The sequence below is a fragment of the Lissotriton vulgaris genome, chromosome 1_1, assembly GCF_964263255.1.
Source record: "Lissotriton vulgaris chromosome 1_1, aLisVul1.2, whole genome shotgun sequence".
In the NCBI taxonomy this organism is placed as follows: Eukaryota; Metazoa; Chordata; class Amphibia; order Caudata; family Salamandridae; genus Lissotriton; species Lissotriton vulgaris.
In genome coordinates, this window is record NC_141685.1 from 1,799,922,879 (window position 1) to 1,799,940,663 (window position 17,785).

The 17,785-nt window shown below is 48.1% G+C and overlaps 1 protein-coding gene across 11 annotated transcripts in view; it reads left to right on the plus strand.

Annotated features, from left to right (window-relative positions):
* The window catches only part of RPAP3 (RNA polymerase II associated protein 3), a 385,109-nt gene that overhangs the window by 106,029 nt on the left and 261,295 nt on the right, over positions 1 to 17,785 (plus strand). For all 11 annotated transcript variants that reach the window (XM_086919117.1, XM_086919121.1, XM_086919116.1 and 8 more), the window contains one exon: positions 3,006 to 3,133. In XM_086919117.1, the coding sequence (XP_086775243.1) occupies positions 3,006 to 3,133 (128 nt within the window). The remainder of the gene's footprint in view (positions 1 to 3,005; positions 3,134 to 17,785) is intronic.

The following is a 17,785-nucleotide window of genomic DNA, read 5'->3' on the forward strand; positions in this document are numbered from 1 at the left end:
CCCACCCTTTGCTCCTATAAACCCCACAACCTGCTCATACAAAATAACAAGATTGCCATAATTAATTACCAATTTATTAATAATACTAATTAACAACCAATTAATAATAGATTACTTCCCACAATTAACACTATAAAATTTAAAATACATGAATATTACTAAATACAAAATAATCATTAGTTTATTATAAGTAAATTACTTCCCACCCGATTCCCCTATAAACCCACAACCCGCTACGGAACTAAAAAATGCTAAATGTATTCAAATAAAATTGATAACTATTAAAAATTTAACACATATAATAAAAAACAAAAACAATACTTATACAAAAAAATAGATCACTTACATTTAAAATGCATACTAAAATCCATAACACTAATTCGAAAATTGATAGTTTAAATTATATTTTTGCAAACCATGTTAATGATTTCGATATTTTTAAAAACAATATTTCTTGCCTTAAAGTCTATATTCTTGACCACAATATTCTTAGTGTCGATATTTCTGTGTCACGACATTTCCAACTCGATATTCTGTCTGCGTACCAAGGATTACAGCGATTGGATGCTGAGGAGGGAGTTTTTCACTAAAGTAGATCAGATTTTTGGACCCTTCGAGGTGAATTTGTTTGCAAGGAGGTTAACATACCATATACAAAATTATTACAGCTGACCAACAGATCGGGGGCATCACTAATAGATGCTTTTCAACAGAAGTGGTCAGAGATGAGAGTATGCGTTACCACCTTTTGCAATGATCCAGAGAGTACATCTGAAGGTGAGGAAGGAGAAGTGTCAGGTGGAATCAGTAACGTCTTTTTGGGTGTCTCAGGCATTGTTTCCAGCTGTGTTAGAACTTGCATGCAAAGTCTTATTGTTGATCTTGACAGAAGAAGTTCTGTTATCAAATGAGGAAGGAGAGGAACCTTCTTGTCTGGAAAGTGTCAGGAGATCTAGAGCATTCGAGGGCCTTTCGCAGGGGGCTGCAGAGTTTCCCAAAGAATAATGGGCACCAGGGACTAGGAGAAGATATTAAGGAGTATGGGACTTTTGGGTTTGTTGGTGAATGGAAAGGAATTTGGATCCCGTGGAGGCATCTGTTTTGGAAGTTGTCAATTTTTTAGTAGAACAATTTGAGAAGGGTTTAAGCTATTGGATGATTATTAGTTATGGGTCCATTAGTTCTGCAGGAGATGCTTTTGTTGGGGGTAAGTTATTGGGAAGTAATGTTTTGGTTTGTAGGATTTTGAAGAGCATGAGACGTTTGTGGGATGTATATCTGATGTTGAAGTTGTTTCTGGAATGGCCAATGAACAAGTATTTGAGTATTATGAATCTTACAGTGAAATTAGCGACTCTGTTGTGTTTGGTGTCGTGTAGAATAGTCTCTGATGTAAAATATCTAGAGGTAAGTAATAAAAGTTTCTGCCCAGACACTGTATCTTTTTTAATTTGTAAGAGGACTAAAACCATGTATACTTCTATATTTTACCCACAATATGAGGATTGTAAAAAGTTATGTGTAGTGGAGTGTTTGAAAGAATATGAATGTAGGGTTTTGGAACATAGAAGAGACAGTGAGTATCCATTATTAATATCCTTTGTTTAACCATTCAGGGCGGTAAGTACAGCGACAATATTGATATTTGTGAAATTTGCAATGAAGCAAGCTGGAGTGGATTTGGAGAAGTTTAAAGCGCATTCTGTAAGAGGTGCTATGGCGAGTAAAGCATTTTGGTCTGGTGGAAGTTTGGAAAGCATTTTAAAAGCAGCTGATTGGTCAAATGTGGGTACTTTCTCAAAACACTATTTTGGACCAATTGAGCACGTCACAAGTGGTGTTGAAGGGCTTTCAACTTGCATAATGGTAGCCTCCGGTCTTGTAGTGAAATGGTGATTCTCTGATTAACATGATAACAGAATCAGGATTTCATTAAAGACGCGGAGGCTAACATTATCTTTCCCACCTGCTTCATAAAAACAAAAATATAAAAAACATAAAGATTATAAAAGGGGAATAGGGAGAGCAAATTTGAAGAAATTGCCTTTTTTTGCAGTGATTTATCGGTTGATGTTTTTAGTAAAATGCAGATTGTTTTAAAGTTATTTTAAGTTTAGTCTTAAGGGAAAAGAGTTTTAATTTCATGTTTTGCTACAGATGCACAGTCGTAAAGGAAAGTTACATTAGAGATCGAGGATAAAGGAGGAAGGATCAGTATCTTCGCAGTTCCGCATTTAAAAGAGGAAGTGTGTTCTATGCAGGAGACATTTTATGTTTTTTTAAGATTCCACTTCTGTATTGTTTTTGGTTGGGGAGTTCTTTGAAGGTGCTGCTGCAGGAGTAGGATATAAAAGAATATGCATAATGTTAGCCTCCACGTCTTTAATGAAATCCTGATTCGCTTATGATGTTAATCTGAGAATCGCCATTAAATTATTTGGTATTATGGGACATTGTAATTGAATCTAAATAAGACCATACTTACTATATATTAATGTCAGAACTGTGAAATCTACAGTAATCTTGAGGTGTCTTCAAAGTTACTGAATTCGTGTGAGCATTTTTTTAAACTCAGAAAAGGCATCTTTTTTTCACTCTCATTTGTGTGGAGCTGTAGTCCTTTGCCTTCTAACTGTTCTAAATGTTAATGTGTGGAAGTATTGGCCTATCAGTTATATATTCAATAATAATTCAACTATCACCTTTTTTTAAGCAGACATTTGTAATTTGGCCAAAGGTGAGGAAATGGTGCTCTACATTGGTACAATTGAAAACTCAAAGGTTTATTGGAAAAATGTGAACTTTATGTTTCTAATCCGAGGCTCTATGATAATTTCAAGTACTTAATTATTATAATGTTGCTTTTAGTTCCTTCTGCTTAAAATGCCCAGTTCATCTTTCTATTAAGTGTTTTCATTGACATAGAAATCAAACATTTAAAATGATGTATTATTTAAGGTGTTAGTAGGGTAATACAACATTAATCAAAATCATAATTTGTGCAGGGTAATGTGTTTTTCAAGGAAGGCAAGTATGATGATGCACTAGAAAGTTACACCCGAGGGATGACCGCTGATCCATACAATCCAGTCTTGCCAACTAACCGAGCAGCTGTGTTCTATAATCTAAAGAAGTAAGTCTTTCATTTGTTTCGACGGTTGTAGTGATTGTTTATGCTTCTTGTAGGGAGAACAGGTTTCCAATGTTTCTGGTATTTTATTAGTGAAATGTTGACCATAATTTGCAAGGGAGATGCATTTGTCACATGGCATCCCAACAAATGCATCTCCCCATAAATATTAAGGATCAAGATAATAAAACCTTCAGGCTGAATATCATTCTGTCGTAGATAGTTTAGTCTACTGATCTACCTTACCAGCTCCAACATAGTACTCAATCACCATGTGCACCGGAAAATTGATCTGATGTGATTAATTGCTAATTGAGAATTATCTGTTTAGTATTTAAAGTACACGCTTTTTGTTTCACTCTATCTCAAATGAGTGTCTGTCCTGTATCTCATATGAGTTTCTGTCCTATGTCCCTTTCTTTGCTTCATACCATTGTGTATTTTATTCCATGGTAGAACTAATACGCTGAGGAACTATATAGTAATGCGAACGTTGAAGCCTCCATGCTCGTCTGACAGTTTACCTTTCATAGAAAGTTTTGAGACTTGACAATGTGCCATTTTAGCTCAAAAGGTTTTGATGTTTGAAGGTCCTTTTTATGCTTTTTTTAAATTGTATTTGGTTTCGAGCTGATGTGTGTAAAGCCACATCAGTTGTTATGATGGTTTGATTGCAGAAGGATCCTGTTTTATGTAGCATTTGTGTGCGCCATACCTTGCAGGGTGAAAGTACTCTATGGTTTTTATTTATTGGGATATATATGTTCTGCTATGCAGAACTGTTGCACGCACTATCATCCAGGTAAGCATCCTAGCGCTGAACATTTGTGAGTCTAGCCAAACCTATGGTCAAGTAAGACTACTGTAAAAGCCAGGTCTTCAACTTCTTGCAAATTCATGGAGTGAGGAAGAGGATGTTATGTGTAGAGGCAAGTAGTTCCAGATTCCTAGGAGTGATGTAGGAGAGGGTTCAAAAGCCGGATCTTGACCGCCATATGCGTGGGATGTGTGCATGTAGAAGTCTGGACAAGCAGAGGTGTCTAGAAGATTGATGAAAGCAGATGAAATTGTTGAGATATGCTGAGCCAGTGTTATGTAGTGCCTTCAAAGTGGGGGTGAGAAGTTGTACTAGTTTGTGTATGGGAAACTAGTGGAGCTCCTTCAGGTATTGCATGATGTGAGTGTGGCGTGGGAGGTTGATAGTGAGTCTGAATGGTCTGCAGCCTTCGGTTGATCTTGATTACCATATGCGTGGGATGTGTGCATGTAGAAGTCTGGACAAGCAGAGGTGTCTAGAATATTGATGAAAGCAGATGAAATTGTTGGGCAATACCATAGTCCAGCTTGCTTGTGACAATGACATGCATGACGATTTTCCGGGTGCTGATTGGGAGCCATTTGAAAATCTTCCTCAGATTCCAACGTTATTTGCATGGGTGGGGTCGATCCTAGCACTGTTGGCACCAGTTGGAGACCCACGTTGAAGAACTTTTCCCAGAGATCAGAGACTTTGGTCTTGTTGCTGTTCAGTTTCTGAACTGAACTTGATCCAGATACTGGGCTTCTAGTCCTTGAGAAAGAGAATGAGTAGTGTGTTGTTGACTTAAAAGAGGGCATTAATGTGAGAGCAGACGATGCTTGCTGGAGGGATCATGTATGTGCTGAAGAGGGTTGGGTTTAGGACAGATCCTCGGCGAACTCCGCAGATGAGGTTGCAGTGGTGTAAGGTGTCAGGCTAACTGACTTTGTACGAAAGGTGCAGGTCCATAGGAGTATGTCACCTTAGGATGGGTGAGGCTGTGTCAAATGCTACAGAGAGGTCCAGGAGGATGAGGGCCACAATGTTTCTGCCGTCCAGAGTCATGCTGGGGATATATATCTATATCATCCCTTATCACGTTAACCACCTTGACCAACGTGCACCAGACTCCGAGAAAAATATATAAAGGACGTACTGTCTTTCACTTGTTTCTACAATGGATTCCAGTAGGAAATTGTTATTTTACTTAGACTCTGAAACCTTTGAACAGATTGCCATCAAGTATGTAATGCACACCTGCCTTTTTCCCCATTCTGTGCTTTTTGTTGGTTTAGTGAAAATATGTTCAGCTCTTTTGGAGTTATAAGGACAAATGTGAGTGCCCAGTGTGCAAGTTAAAGTATATATTTCAGACGGTCTTTGAACTCCTTAATTGCAAGCTTTAAGAACACTGGCATCAGGAACAACAATGCACAGCACTATGCACTAGAAACTTGGATATGTTTAACTTCTAATGTATTTAAACAGTGGGAGGGAAACACTAGAAAAATTTGATAAAATGAGGGGAGCATTGCAGGTCGCCAATTTTTTTTTTTTTTTTTAATTTTTAAAAACCTTTATTTAAAAACAGTGCACACAGCTATTCAGCCTGACATCCCGGAGGCGAGGCAGCATTTCGAAGCAGAAGAGCAAGAGTGCAAGAATTAGTACATCAGAACGAATGAGGTTGATTTTAAATTTTATGAGAAACACAAACGAAATGAAGGAAAAGAAACAGAGCACCAAAACTGGCACAAAGAAAGAGGCAATGGAATGTGAGGAACAGTGAGGCATTGCGGGGGGTCGGGAGGGCACAGTGAGCACAATTATGACCATCGGAATAGAGTACTAGGAGTGGGGAGGGAGGAAAACACAGGATAGCAACATAAAATTATATAGTTGGTGTCTCTGGCTACGGTGATAGGTGTTCCTCCTGCGGAGCGGGGTCTGGGGGCACGCAGATGTCCCCTCTATATTCGTTCCAAGCCCCCCACAATTTCTGCCACTTTTTAGGTTTACCCCTGGCAACATACACGGTCTTTTCCTGGAACATGCACCAATCCATATTGGCCTTCCACTGTACAACCTTCGGTGCCACTGTAGCTCCCCACTTCTGCGCGATGTCCCGTTTAGCTACCATATTGCCAAGGGTCACCCATTGGGTCTGGGCCACATTGTGGTCTGTCGGACCCCAGATGTTAAGGAGGCATCTCCTGGCTTCCGCATGCACTTCTACCCCAGTCACCTCGCTCATGATCAAGTGCACGCGTCGCCAGTAGGATGCTATTGCAGGGCATTCCCACAAAATGTGCATGAAGGTGGCGAGGGCGCCACAGCCGCGCCTACAAAGTCCATCAACAGAGTAGCCCATGTGCACAAGTCTGGGACCAGTAATATAAACTCTGTGCAAGATTTTGAGCTGCACCAGCCGAAGACGGGAAGAGAGTGCAACCTCCTTAGGGGAGGACACCGCACTCTGCCAATCCTCGTCATCAATTTCTATCCCATCTTGTATCCACTGGTCCCTCACACCCAGGAGGAGGTCAGTACGAACATTGATAAGGTTTTTGTAAGACAATGAAATGGCACTGTCCGGCATATGGCCGTCCAGCACCCTGTCCTCCAAAGGGGAGCTGTCGGGAATCACCTCCCCCTCCGGTTTGGCGGATAGCAATGCATGGCGCAACTGAGCATACCGGAAGAATTCCGTCTCACCCAGCTGGAATTCTGCCTGTAACTGGGCAAAGGTCTTAACCTCGCCACGCTTCAACATATCTTCCACCCTGGAAATGCCAATCAGGTCCCATTTATCAAAACCCTTAGTATGCCACAATTTGCCCAGTATGTCAGAGTCGTACAATGGGGTCGCCTTAGTCAGTCTATCCTTCCATCCCTGCGCCTTTGTAATCGCCTTCCAAATATGGACCGCGGTTTTCGTTGGAGCAGACATCCGCCTGTCGAGAGACCTCGAATAGAGTGCCCTGTAGTGTTTACCGCCGCCCAAGAGCCACCGATCCATGGCATACCCTGGGTTGTTCTCCGGACCGTATAGGCCGTGATTGATTGCCACTTACTGGGAGGCCCAGTAATACCTTCGCACGTCAGGCAGTGCTATCCCCCCATCGTACCACAGTAGCGTAAGCTTCGTGATAGCGATGCGAGGACGGCCGTCCCAAAGTAGGGCGCGTTGCAGGCTATCGATCTCACCGAAGTATCGAGCTGGGACCGGGTCCTGAGTATTTTGCAGGGCGTAGAGGAACCTGGGCAAGGACATCATTTTAAACAAACGCCGCGCGCCCAAGCAGGGAAAGCGGAAGTTTGCGCCAAGCCTCCACATCACGCCGGAGGCGTAGAAGAGGGGGTAGCAGATTGTGCTCATAGCGCGCTTTAGAATTAGTGGAGATATAAATCCCCAAATATTTGAAGCCCTGGCTCGCCACCTGTATGCCGCAGCCCCTTGGAAGGCGTGGTGTTCCCCCTTTCAGAACATACAAATGTGACTTGGTCCAGTTAATAACTAGGCCGGAGTACCGACCCAAAGACCGCAGCACGTCACAGGCCATAATGAGGGATTTGCAGGGGGAGGTGAGGTACAAAAGAATATCATCTGCGTACAGTGAGACTCTGTCCTCGAAGTCAGGGGCCCATCTGATACCATGTAGGTCGGGATGGGCCCGCAACAGGGCCGCAAGTGGTTCAAGCGCGAGTGCAAACAGGAGGGGCGACAAAGGACAGCCCTGCCTGGTGCCCCTCTGAAGAGCAAAAGGCGCGGAAACTCAGCCATTAACAGCTACATTAGCCAGCGGTCCGGTATATAGTGGAGAAGTGTGGCTCAGGGGTTAGGGGCGGCAGACCTGGAGCTTGAGTTTTGGCCCTGGACCAGGGTTCAATTCCCCGCCTCGGCGGGTCTTGGGCTCAATAATCCCATGGACTCGATAATTCTCGCTCCGGTGCCTTCTCGACTCACGGGTTCACACTCTGCGACTCTGGGCAATAGCTTGCTTAATCTCCACATTGGCCCTTCGCGGCGGGATGCCTGGCTTTCACCTTGTGGATACCCTTCCAGGGTTATCTCACAGGGGAATACCAGGACGGGTTCCCTAAGCAAGCGCGGAGATGCCCCAGGGTAAGTCCTGCGCTATATAAGTTTCATACATTTACATTTACATATATAAGAGTTTGATCCATCCCACAAATTCCGGGCCGAAACCGAGCTTCGCCCACACTGCCCACAGGTAGCTCCACTCGAGGGAGTCAAAGGCCATCATGGCATCTAATGACGCCAGGACCGCCGGCTCCTCAAGCGTATGGGCCCTAGCCAGGGCACCGTGAAGTCGACGCAGATTAAGAGCAGTGTTGCGGTGTGGAATAAAGCCCGACTGGTCCGGGTGCACTAAGTCACCGATGACGCCAATCAAACGGTTGGCGAGCATTTTGGCAAGAATCTTAGGCTCCGCGTTCAAAAGAGAGATGGGACGATACGATTGGCACAAGTCTCTCGGCTTCCCTTCCTTATGGATGACCACGATGGTGGCCATCCTCTGGTCAGGGGGAAGTAGGCCAGCCTCCCGCGCCTCCAGGAACATATTACGCAAATGCAGGGAAACAACATCCGGTTTAATCTTATATAGTTCTACCGGAATGCCGTTGGGGCCCGGCGCCTTGCCAGACCTCAAGGAACGGATTGCAAGTGCAACCTCATCCACGGATATGTCCCTGTCTAGATCGTCGCGATCAGCGTCCGACAAGCACGGGAGATCTATATCAGAGAGGAAAGCAGCCGAATCGGCTTCAGACCGGTCCGAGACCGAGGCATAAACGCCCTGAAAGTAGTCCGAAAAGGACTCCGCAATGGCGCTCGGATCAGTGACTGACACTCCATCCTCTCCCAATACCTCCGGGACAACACGGCTGGCCCGCTCTTTCTTATCGAGCCAGGCCAGCAGCTTCCCGGCCTTGTGGCCAATGTCGTAAATCCGACCCTGTTGTTCCCTGCCCAGTACGAGGGCAGCGTCGGTAGCAAGGTCCCGGTACTCCGATTGTTTAAGGGAGAGATTGTGCAGCAGGTCAAGCTCAGGGCCCGCCTCTAATCTGGAGTCCAGCTCCATGATCTCTGCCTCGATACGCACCATGTGGGCATCTCTGTTTCTACGGGCCTCCGCTATGAGAGTAAGGGCCGCACCCCGCAAGACAGTTTTAAAAGCCTCCCACAAAGTGGCAGCCGATGAGACAGACCCCACGTTCTCCGTGAAATAAAGGTCAATAGCCTTAGCCAGGAGACCACGAGTCTTGGGGTTCCGAAAGTACCATGGATTGACCACCACAGGTTGTTCCGGCACGACAATATTGAAGTTGAATGAGACCCACAGCGGGGAGTGGTCCGAGATACCCCTCGCCAGAAAACGGGCCTCGGAGACCGCCTGTGCGTGAGCCGCCAGGGTAAGGACGTAATCGATCCTGGAGAGGCTACCGTGAGCGCCAGAATGAAATGAGTAGTGGCTCTGGGTGGGATGAAGGAGTCTCCAACAGTCGACCAACCCCAGGGTATCAAGAAAGGTGGGCAACCACATTTGCGTATTACGGAGGTCTCTAGGCGGATGCCTGTCCAAGGATCCCGAACAAACCGAATTAAAATCACCCCCCACAGTCAAAGACCCCGCGGGCAGGTTCAAAATGGCGCTACCAAGGTCCTGGAAGGTGTTGTTCTGCAAACACAGAGGAACATAAACCGAAACCAATGTCAGGGCACGCCCCTCCCAACGCCCTGAAACAGCCGCGTACTGCCCCCTCTCGTCAACTATAGTGTAATCAATCTCAAAAGGAAGGGACGTACGCACCATAACACCCGCCCCCCGGGACCCCGAAGAGAACCCCGAATGAGCCACCATTTTGAAACCCTTCCTGTTGAGTGCTCTACACGTGTTCCCCACCAAATGAGTCTCCTGCAAGAGAAAAATATCCGGCATATGTCTTTTAAGCAGTTGCAATACCACCCCTCTTTTAATACGATCACCCAAGCCATTGACATTCCAACAAAGAACTTGCAATTTCCTACCCCCCATCGTCATGTCTCAAGTCCCACCCAACCCCAAAAAGCCTCAACGAACAATGAAACAGGACAGAGCATACGATCCATCGCCTAAGAGAAAGAAGAAGGAAACAAAAAGAACACACAAAACCATCCCCAACACCACCCCCCACCCTGCACCCCTGCAGCAGACTAAAAAGCCCCCCCAACCAGCAGTGTGCCTGTCGCCCCATTAAACTAAACTACAAAGAAAGACCCTAGAGGAGTAAGGAACCCGTGCAGTCCCCCCTGCCACCCTCTATGTGAGAGTAGGATAGGTAAAAGTGCAGCAGCTTGGCATTATTAGTCACAGTCAACGGGCACACCAACCGCCAGAGGCAGTGCAAAAAGCACTATTCCTGAAGATCAGGGCCACCAGAGGCGCCTTCGGAGTGTCCTCGTGTTCTTCTCGGCGGTGTGGCAAAGTGTCCAGCCAGTCACTCGCAGACTCGGGCATGTCAAAAAACAGGGCTCGGCCATCACGTTCGACTCTCAGTTTAGCGGGGAACAGCATAGAGTATTTCAGCCCCAAGTCCCTAAGGCGCTGTTTCACCCCCGCAAAGCTTTGGCGCTGTCTCTGAACGGCCCTGGTGAAGTCCGGGTAGAAATTCACATCAGCATTCTGGAATTTGAGAGGCCCATGTCGCCTCGAAGCCTGGAGAATCACGTCCCGATCTCTGAAGTTGAATAATCGGGCGATGATGGGCCTCGGCGCGACACCCGTCTTCGGGGGGCCGCCAGGTATTCTGTGGGCCCGTTCCACCGAGAAAAAGTGACTGAGACCAGCTGGAGCGAGATGGGTCTTCACCAAGTCCTCGACAAAGAGATTGACGGCCGCTTCTTCCGCACCCTCCGGTACTCCGATAATGCCCACGTTCTGCCGCCTGGCACGTCCTTCAAAATCCTCCAGCCGTCTCGAGAACAGGTCATTAACCGACCTCAAGGTGCGGACCTCCGCTTGCAGGTCCGAGACATCGGTCGTGAGGCTGGGTGTCTTGATGTCGAGGGATTTAACTCGGTCTTTAGTTTTGCCCAGGTCGGCCCTGATCAAGTTGAGGTCAATGGCCAGGGTGTCCACCTTATGTGCCAGGACCTCGTGCTGTTTATGCATCTCAGTCCTGATGCTTGCGATGGCCCCCATAATGTCCCGTAAAGTGGGCTCCGACCCTTCGGGCGAGCTCGTGCGTAAGGGGTCCTTAGACTGAGCCACTACGGAGGTCGAGCTCCTTTGTTGTGCATATCGGTCGATTTTATTGGCCTGGGGCTGGATCGTCTTTCTGCTAGCACGGTTCGCCGTCCTGTCGGGATCACCCCTGCCGGCCATGATGGATCCGTAGAGAACAAAGGGCAATACGGCGATGACACAGTAGGCACTTGAGTAGGCACGAGGCTCAGCTTCCACAAAGGCCAAGGCAGCAATGTGCAACTCCGCAGCTACGTGCACTCCGCCAGCAAGAACAGGAGATGCTCGCTTCGCATATCAATCATGCGCCGCGTCGTCTCGATCACCAGCCACCTCCGGGACAATGGCGCATCTCTGGCACAAAGTTCAACACGACATAACTTTGTCTAGGAATGTCGGATTTGGAAGCGGAAAGCGGTTCCCGCGTCCGTGACCATTCGCCAATTGGAATCCACCGCTGTGGAACAGGATTTCGGGCAGGATATTTGTGGAGGGTCGGAGGGTCTGCGGAGCTCCGAGCTTACGCGGCCATCTTGCTTGCCCGCGAAGCTAACCCCCCCCCCCCCCCCCCCCCCGCGGGTCGCCAATTTTAAATAGAAAATGAACAGGTAAACTCCTCTTCTTATGGCTCTCTCACAGTTCGTCTCTTGCCCCACTAGGTTTTTCAGTCCAGGGACAGAGAAAAAAGTTCCTTCTCCTCATTCCTTCCCTCTTGGCCTGGGGGTTATTCATAGTCCCCCCTCCCCCAAAAGCCCATGAGGTTTAATTTACTCTCTATACGGCCTGGCCTAAGGGCTGTGAAGGGGCATATCGTGCTCATGGTTTGAAAAGACAGAGATTTAGGAACATAAATTTCAAATGGACACAAACTGACAACAAGGAATACTGACTATGGATTGACAATACACATTAGAGCATATAGTAAAAAGGTGCTTTATTTAATATTATTATTATTGAGGATCAACCTTTTTAACATTCATTGGTTTAGATCCAACAATGATTCTCATGTAATGCATTTTATACTTTTTGTGCATCACAATACAATTCAATATAAATATACAATTCATAAATAGATCCAAAAGGTACAAAAAAAAAAAATATATACAGGAATATGTAGTATTAGTCAGAAAACATGGCTAGAAATAATTTGTAATTGCTACGCGCGTTTCGGCTATGAGCCTTCATCGGGAAGCCATGGTATATGTTCCAAGTGTACCAAGTATAATATTGCAGCCGCAATATGAAGGGGTGGACTCTAGATGCACATTTAGTGTTGCACTAAGGCCAAGGTGTGACACTGTTCAACTCTTCACTGGTGGTGGGGTATGTGGAATGTGTATACACGGTGCTGCCCTGTGGTCTTGTATGTTCATGGAGCTGAGCAATGTGGCGACATGGCGTAACGTAGGATAATCCGGGAGGTGTCACAAGGAGCGAGACATCTTGGTTCAAACTTTTTTCGTGTCGGTTCACGATTTTATATTTCCTCGCTCCGGGTGAAAAAAGCAAAACAGGCGTTTCTTAAGTTGAAGTTGATAGCGTCCTCCAATGGTGGGGTCTGGTTGTCCGGCGTCTCGACCACAGTCGGGGGCTGTGGTCGAGACTAGTGTTATCTATGGTGTCAGAGGCATTGTTGTTGATAAAATAATAGGAAAGAGGGAACATTTGCCCATTCACCCTAGACACTACCAAAGTGCAAAGTGATGCTACTCTTTAAACCCCCTCTTAACTGCACATGGGTGATCGTGGCAAAGGTGCCTCTTGCCGCAGACGCTCCCTGTATGCAGGAGGAACTATTAGTTTGAACACCTCCTTGCCAAAGGATGAGTGGGGGAAATTGCCCACTCACCTTGCTAAGGGGATAGTGTGAGGATGTGAGCTTTAGATATTAGAAACATTTGGAGAAGTGGGTCTCGGTGTAGCACCCATTTCTACGTTCTCGTTCCATTTAGGAAGATGTTTTTCAGGTTGTCTGCTCCTCTGTGGTTTGTACAAGGTGAGTTCTACAAAGGAGTGAGTCTCCGTAAGTCAGGGTATTGGGAGGGTAAACAACAGAGGGGAGTACTCTTTTGCGAAACCTGCCAGCATAACACTGCATCTAAGATGGATAATATATTTTTTACTTCCGTCCTGGAGATTGTATTTTTTATATTATAGTTGGATAGACAGGACTAAAGTCCTAAAATACATAGATGAAAACCTGGTCTGGATGTGTTACTCGTGCATGAGCCTGAAAGTCTGGAGAACTCAGCACCTTAAGGCTTACATTTCCCAGACTCTTGCTTGCAATCTGAAAAAGAGGGTGGGCACACACTGCCTCACATCCCAGCACTCAGTTCACCCCAATGCATCATGGTAAATGCAATGCATCATAATGACACCTACTTAAGTGACCAGGATTAGATTTTTTTTCTTGCTCTCAATTCAGCAGTTTTATTTTTGTTTGGTTTTCAAATTCAACAATTCAAATTAGGTTCGAGGCATGTGGGCTGCTGAATTCATATCTGTGCATAGATCGCCGCCTAGTGTTGGGTCCGGATGATTGCACATTGTTGTCCTGGAAGAGTCTTCGAAGTATCACGAGATAGGTGGCTCCTCCCCTGGACTACAGTGCGCATGGGCATCGCCTCCATCCCCAGATTGTTTTTTTCCGCCATTGGGTTCGGATGTGTTTCGGTTCCCTCTTCGGAACCGATAGTAGTTTACGTTTTCTACTTGAGACCAAAAGGTCTATAGGCTGGGCGTCGGTATTGTTTCGTTCGGGTTATCTTATTCTCAGCTCCGAACGCTTCCTGCCCCTCCGCGTGCTCTCGGCGCGGACGGGCCTACTCGACGCTCCAAGTTCCCATCATGGAACGGACTCTGTTTAAGAAGTGCCCGGTGTGCACTTCCAAGTATTCACTCCTCGACGTGCACCCTGTGTGCAACAAGTGTTTATCACCGGACCATGACGAGACCAGGTGTATGGCCTGCTCGAAGTTCCGGTGCAAGAAGACCCTAAAGCATCGTCGGGCCGCTCGGCTCCAGGCCCAGTTGGCGGCGCCCCCTGCGACCCTGCCGGACAACATCTTTGAAGGTTTTGAGGTTTCGGACTCTAACCCTGCGTCGGAGGAAGAGGACCACGGCGCAGAGGATGAGGAATTTTATGAAGCCGGCGACAAGGTAGGGGACTACGATGAGGCCATTGCCACCGTGGGGGATAGCTCGGAGGAAGAGCACCCCCACACTGACTCAGGGGTCAATCCCCAACATACGGCCCAGGTCGAGGGATCGCCTTCGGGCCTTACCCAAGACCTTGCTATTAGTCCAACTGCCTCGCCTCTCGGCCCGGCAACGGACATTTCGGATGAGCCACTCCCGTTGACGAAAACGAAAGTGAAGCCATCGGGATCCACGCAGTCGGTTTCGAAACCGAAAGTGAAAGCTCCGCTGGTGGTGCAGAGGGCTCAGGAGGTGTCAACACCTAAGGCAATCAAGATGGCCGACTCGAAGAGCCACGCCAAGATGGCCGACCCCAAGGCCTCGGGGTCGGCGCCGAAGGCAAAGGTGGCCGACGCGGCTGCGTCGGCGCCGAAGATGGTCGGGGTCGACGACCAAAAGAAGGCTCCGAAGAAGCGCCAAGGCGATTCCAAGGCTCCGGCTGTACCGGCTCCGACCGTCGGAACCAAGGATGGCACGGTTTCGACTCCGAAGGGGCTGCCCCCGGCAGACTCGGCTCCCGACTCTAAGGGAGCGCACAAGCAAGTCAAGCCCTCTCCGCAATTGGCGAAGAAAGTGGTTGAATCCCTCCAACGGATTCGAAGCGCTGAGGTTCCCGAGCCGGAGGGAGTGAAGCCGAAGCCCGCATCGAAGCCGGCGAAGGCTCAGACGCCTATTCGCTACACCCTGCCACCAAAATCGGCGCCGAAGGCCTTCGCTCCGAAGCAGGGGGCGGACGTGCCCTCGAAAGGGACATCGACGTCCAAAACAGCGTTGGGAGTGTCGAAGCCTCGGCTCCAGCCACTCGCGGAGGAAGAGCGCCGAGAAGTCTTCATCGACGCCAATACTGGGAAATTGTCCCTCCTCAAGAGAAAAATCACCACGGAACCGGTGCTAGAGCATTTTCGGATTCCTCTTAAAAACAAGAAAGACTCGACGGGTGCTTCAGACCCTATGGAGCCTTCATCTCCCACACATGTGGAATGTTCTCCAACGTGTTCGAAAGCGGGGGATGTTGAAGATGAGTAGGGGGACGAGTACAACTATCCGGCGTACTCGGATCCGGAGGAGGAACATGGACCTTGGTCTGCCGGAGCCGACCCGGACGACCCGCAATCGGGTCAGGAACCGCAGCTATTTGCGGCAAAGACCTCACCAACGGAGGACTCAGCGGCCTTCAACGCTCTACTCGAGAAAGCTGCGGCTAACCACGACGTCGAGCTGCACTCAGACCCTGTGGATGTGGACTTTTTATTTGACACTTTCTCAGTAGCCGAAAAGTCAGTCAAGACACTGCCAATGCTTAAGGGGGTGCTCAAACACGCAACGGAGGTCTTCAAGGAGCCCACCCGGGCGCGTGTCATCAACCCTCGCATTGACAGGAAATATAAGGCAGCGCCCTCGGATCCAACATACATCAAGGGACACTTGCCTCTGGACTCGTTGGTTGTATCTAACGCTCGGAAGAGGGCGAACTCGCAATCCACTGGTGACGCTCCTCCCCCAGACAAAGAGTCCAAAATCTTCGAGGCCTCTGGGAAACGAATTGCTGCACAGGCAGCTAACATTTGGAGAATCTCAAACACACAGGCCCTACTTGCACGCTATGATAGGGCTCATTATGACACCTTAGAATCACTGCTGCAACACTTGCCTGACCAGTACAAGGAGGCAGGAGAAATGCTGATTCAGGAGGGAAAGCTCATTACAAATGCATCCATAAAATGTGCGCTAGATGTGGCCGATACAGCCTCCAGGGCAATCAACACCAGTGTGTTGCTTAGACGGCATGCTTGGCTTAGAATTTCAGGGTTCAAGCCCGATATTCAAACAACAATACTGAACCAATCAGTTAATCCTGACCACCTGTTTGGCCCTGAGGTGGATGCGACGCTGGAAAAGATGAAAAAAGATACTGACACTGCCAAGTCTATGGGGGCCCTCCAGTCTCAGCAGTTTCGGAGCGGTTCCTTTCGTCGCTCCACGTCCAGAGGCACCTCAAGGGGTCAGGCATCGCAGTCCACCCAGTATTACAAAAATAACACTCAAACCTCATACAACAACAAGAGTAGAGGTGGCTACAGAGGCAATAACGTCAAGGGCAGGTGACGTGGAAACAACAGCTCCAGGTCCACCACCGCCAACAAACAGTGACATCTTGTCACTGCCCCCCGACCATACAACACCGGTCGGGGGGAGACTCCAGCAGTTCCTGCCCGCGTGGAAATCCATCACCACGGACAGGTGGGTCAAGTCTCTTATCCAGTACGGTTACTGTCTGGAACTAACTTCCATTCCTCCAAACATACCCCCAAGAAGCCGTCCTATGTCCGGCGAGCACTTGACCTTATTGCAGCAGGAAGTCCTGGTCATGCTGCAAAAAGGGGCAATAGAGCTCGTCCCGTTGCAGGAAAGGGGAACAGGCGTTTACTCCCTGTATTTTCTAATCCCCAAAAAGGACGGATCCCTCAGGCCCATCCTGGACCTCAGGCCCCTCAACTGGTACATTCTCTCGGAGCACTTCCATATGCTCACGTTACAGCAAGTACTCCCTCTGCTTCAGCAGGGGGACTTCCTGGCTACGCTGGATCTGAAGGATGCATATTTTCATATCCCACTGCATCCTTCCCACAGGAAGTATCTCAGATTCACAATCCTAGACCAGCACTACCAGTTCAGGGTTCTGCCGTTCGGGGTCACCACAGCGCCAAGAGTCTTTACCAAGTGCCTGGCGACTGTGGCGGCGCATCTGCGACGCCAAAACGTCCACGTCTATCCTTATCTGGACGACTGGCTCATTCAGGCAAAGACAGAACAGCAGTGCGCAGACCATGTGTCACGCACTATTCATCTCCTGCACGATCTGGGATTCTCGCTGAACTATCCGAAATCTCATCTCCAGCCCGCCCACGTACGGCAGTATCTGGGCGCGACGATAGACACGCTGGCAGCCACTGCGCAGCCAAATTCAGTGAGAATCGCCAGCATCCAAGCGATGATCCAACGATTCAGACCTCAGCACTCGCTTCCAGCGAAGGTGTTCATGCAGTTGATAGGCATGATGGCCTCCTGCATCTCCATCGTCGCGCACGCGAGACTACATATGCGTCCGCTTCAGGAGTGCTTGGCACGTCAGTGGACTCAGGCTCGTGGGCAACTGACAGACCTAGTGTTGGTGAGCGGTCGGGCGTACAACTCTCTGCATTGGTGGAATCCACAAAACCTTTGCAAGGGCCGACCGTTCCAGGAGCCTGTGCCACAGATTATCCTGACGACGGACGCCTCTCTCCAGGGATGGGGAGCGCATGTACTCCAATACACGGTGCAGGGACTATGGACACTACAGCAAAGGAAGATGCACATCGATGTGTTGGAACTGATGGCAGTCTTCATGGCCTTAAAGGCGTT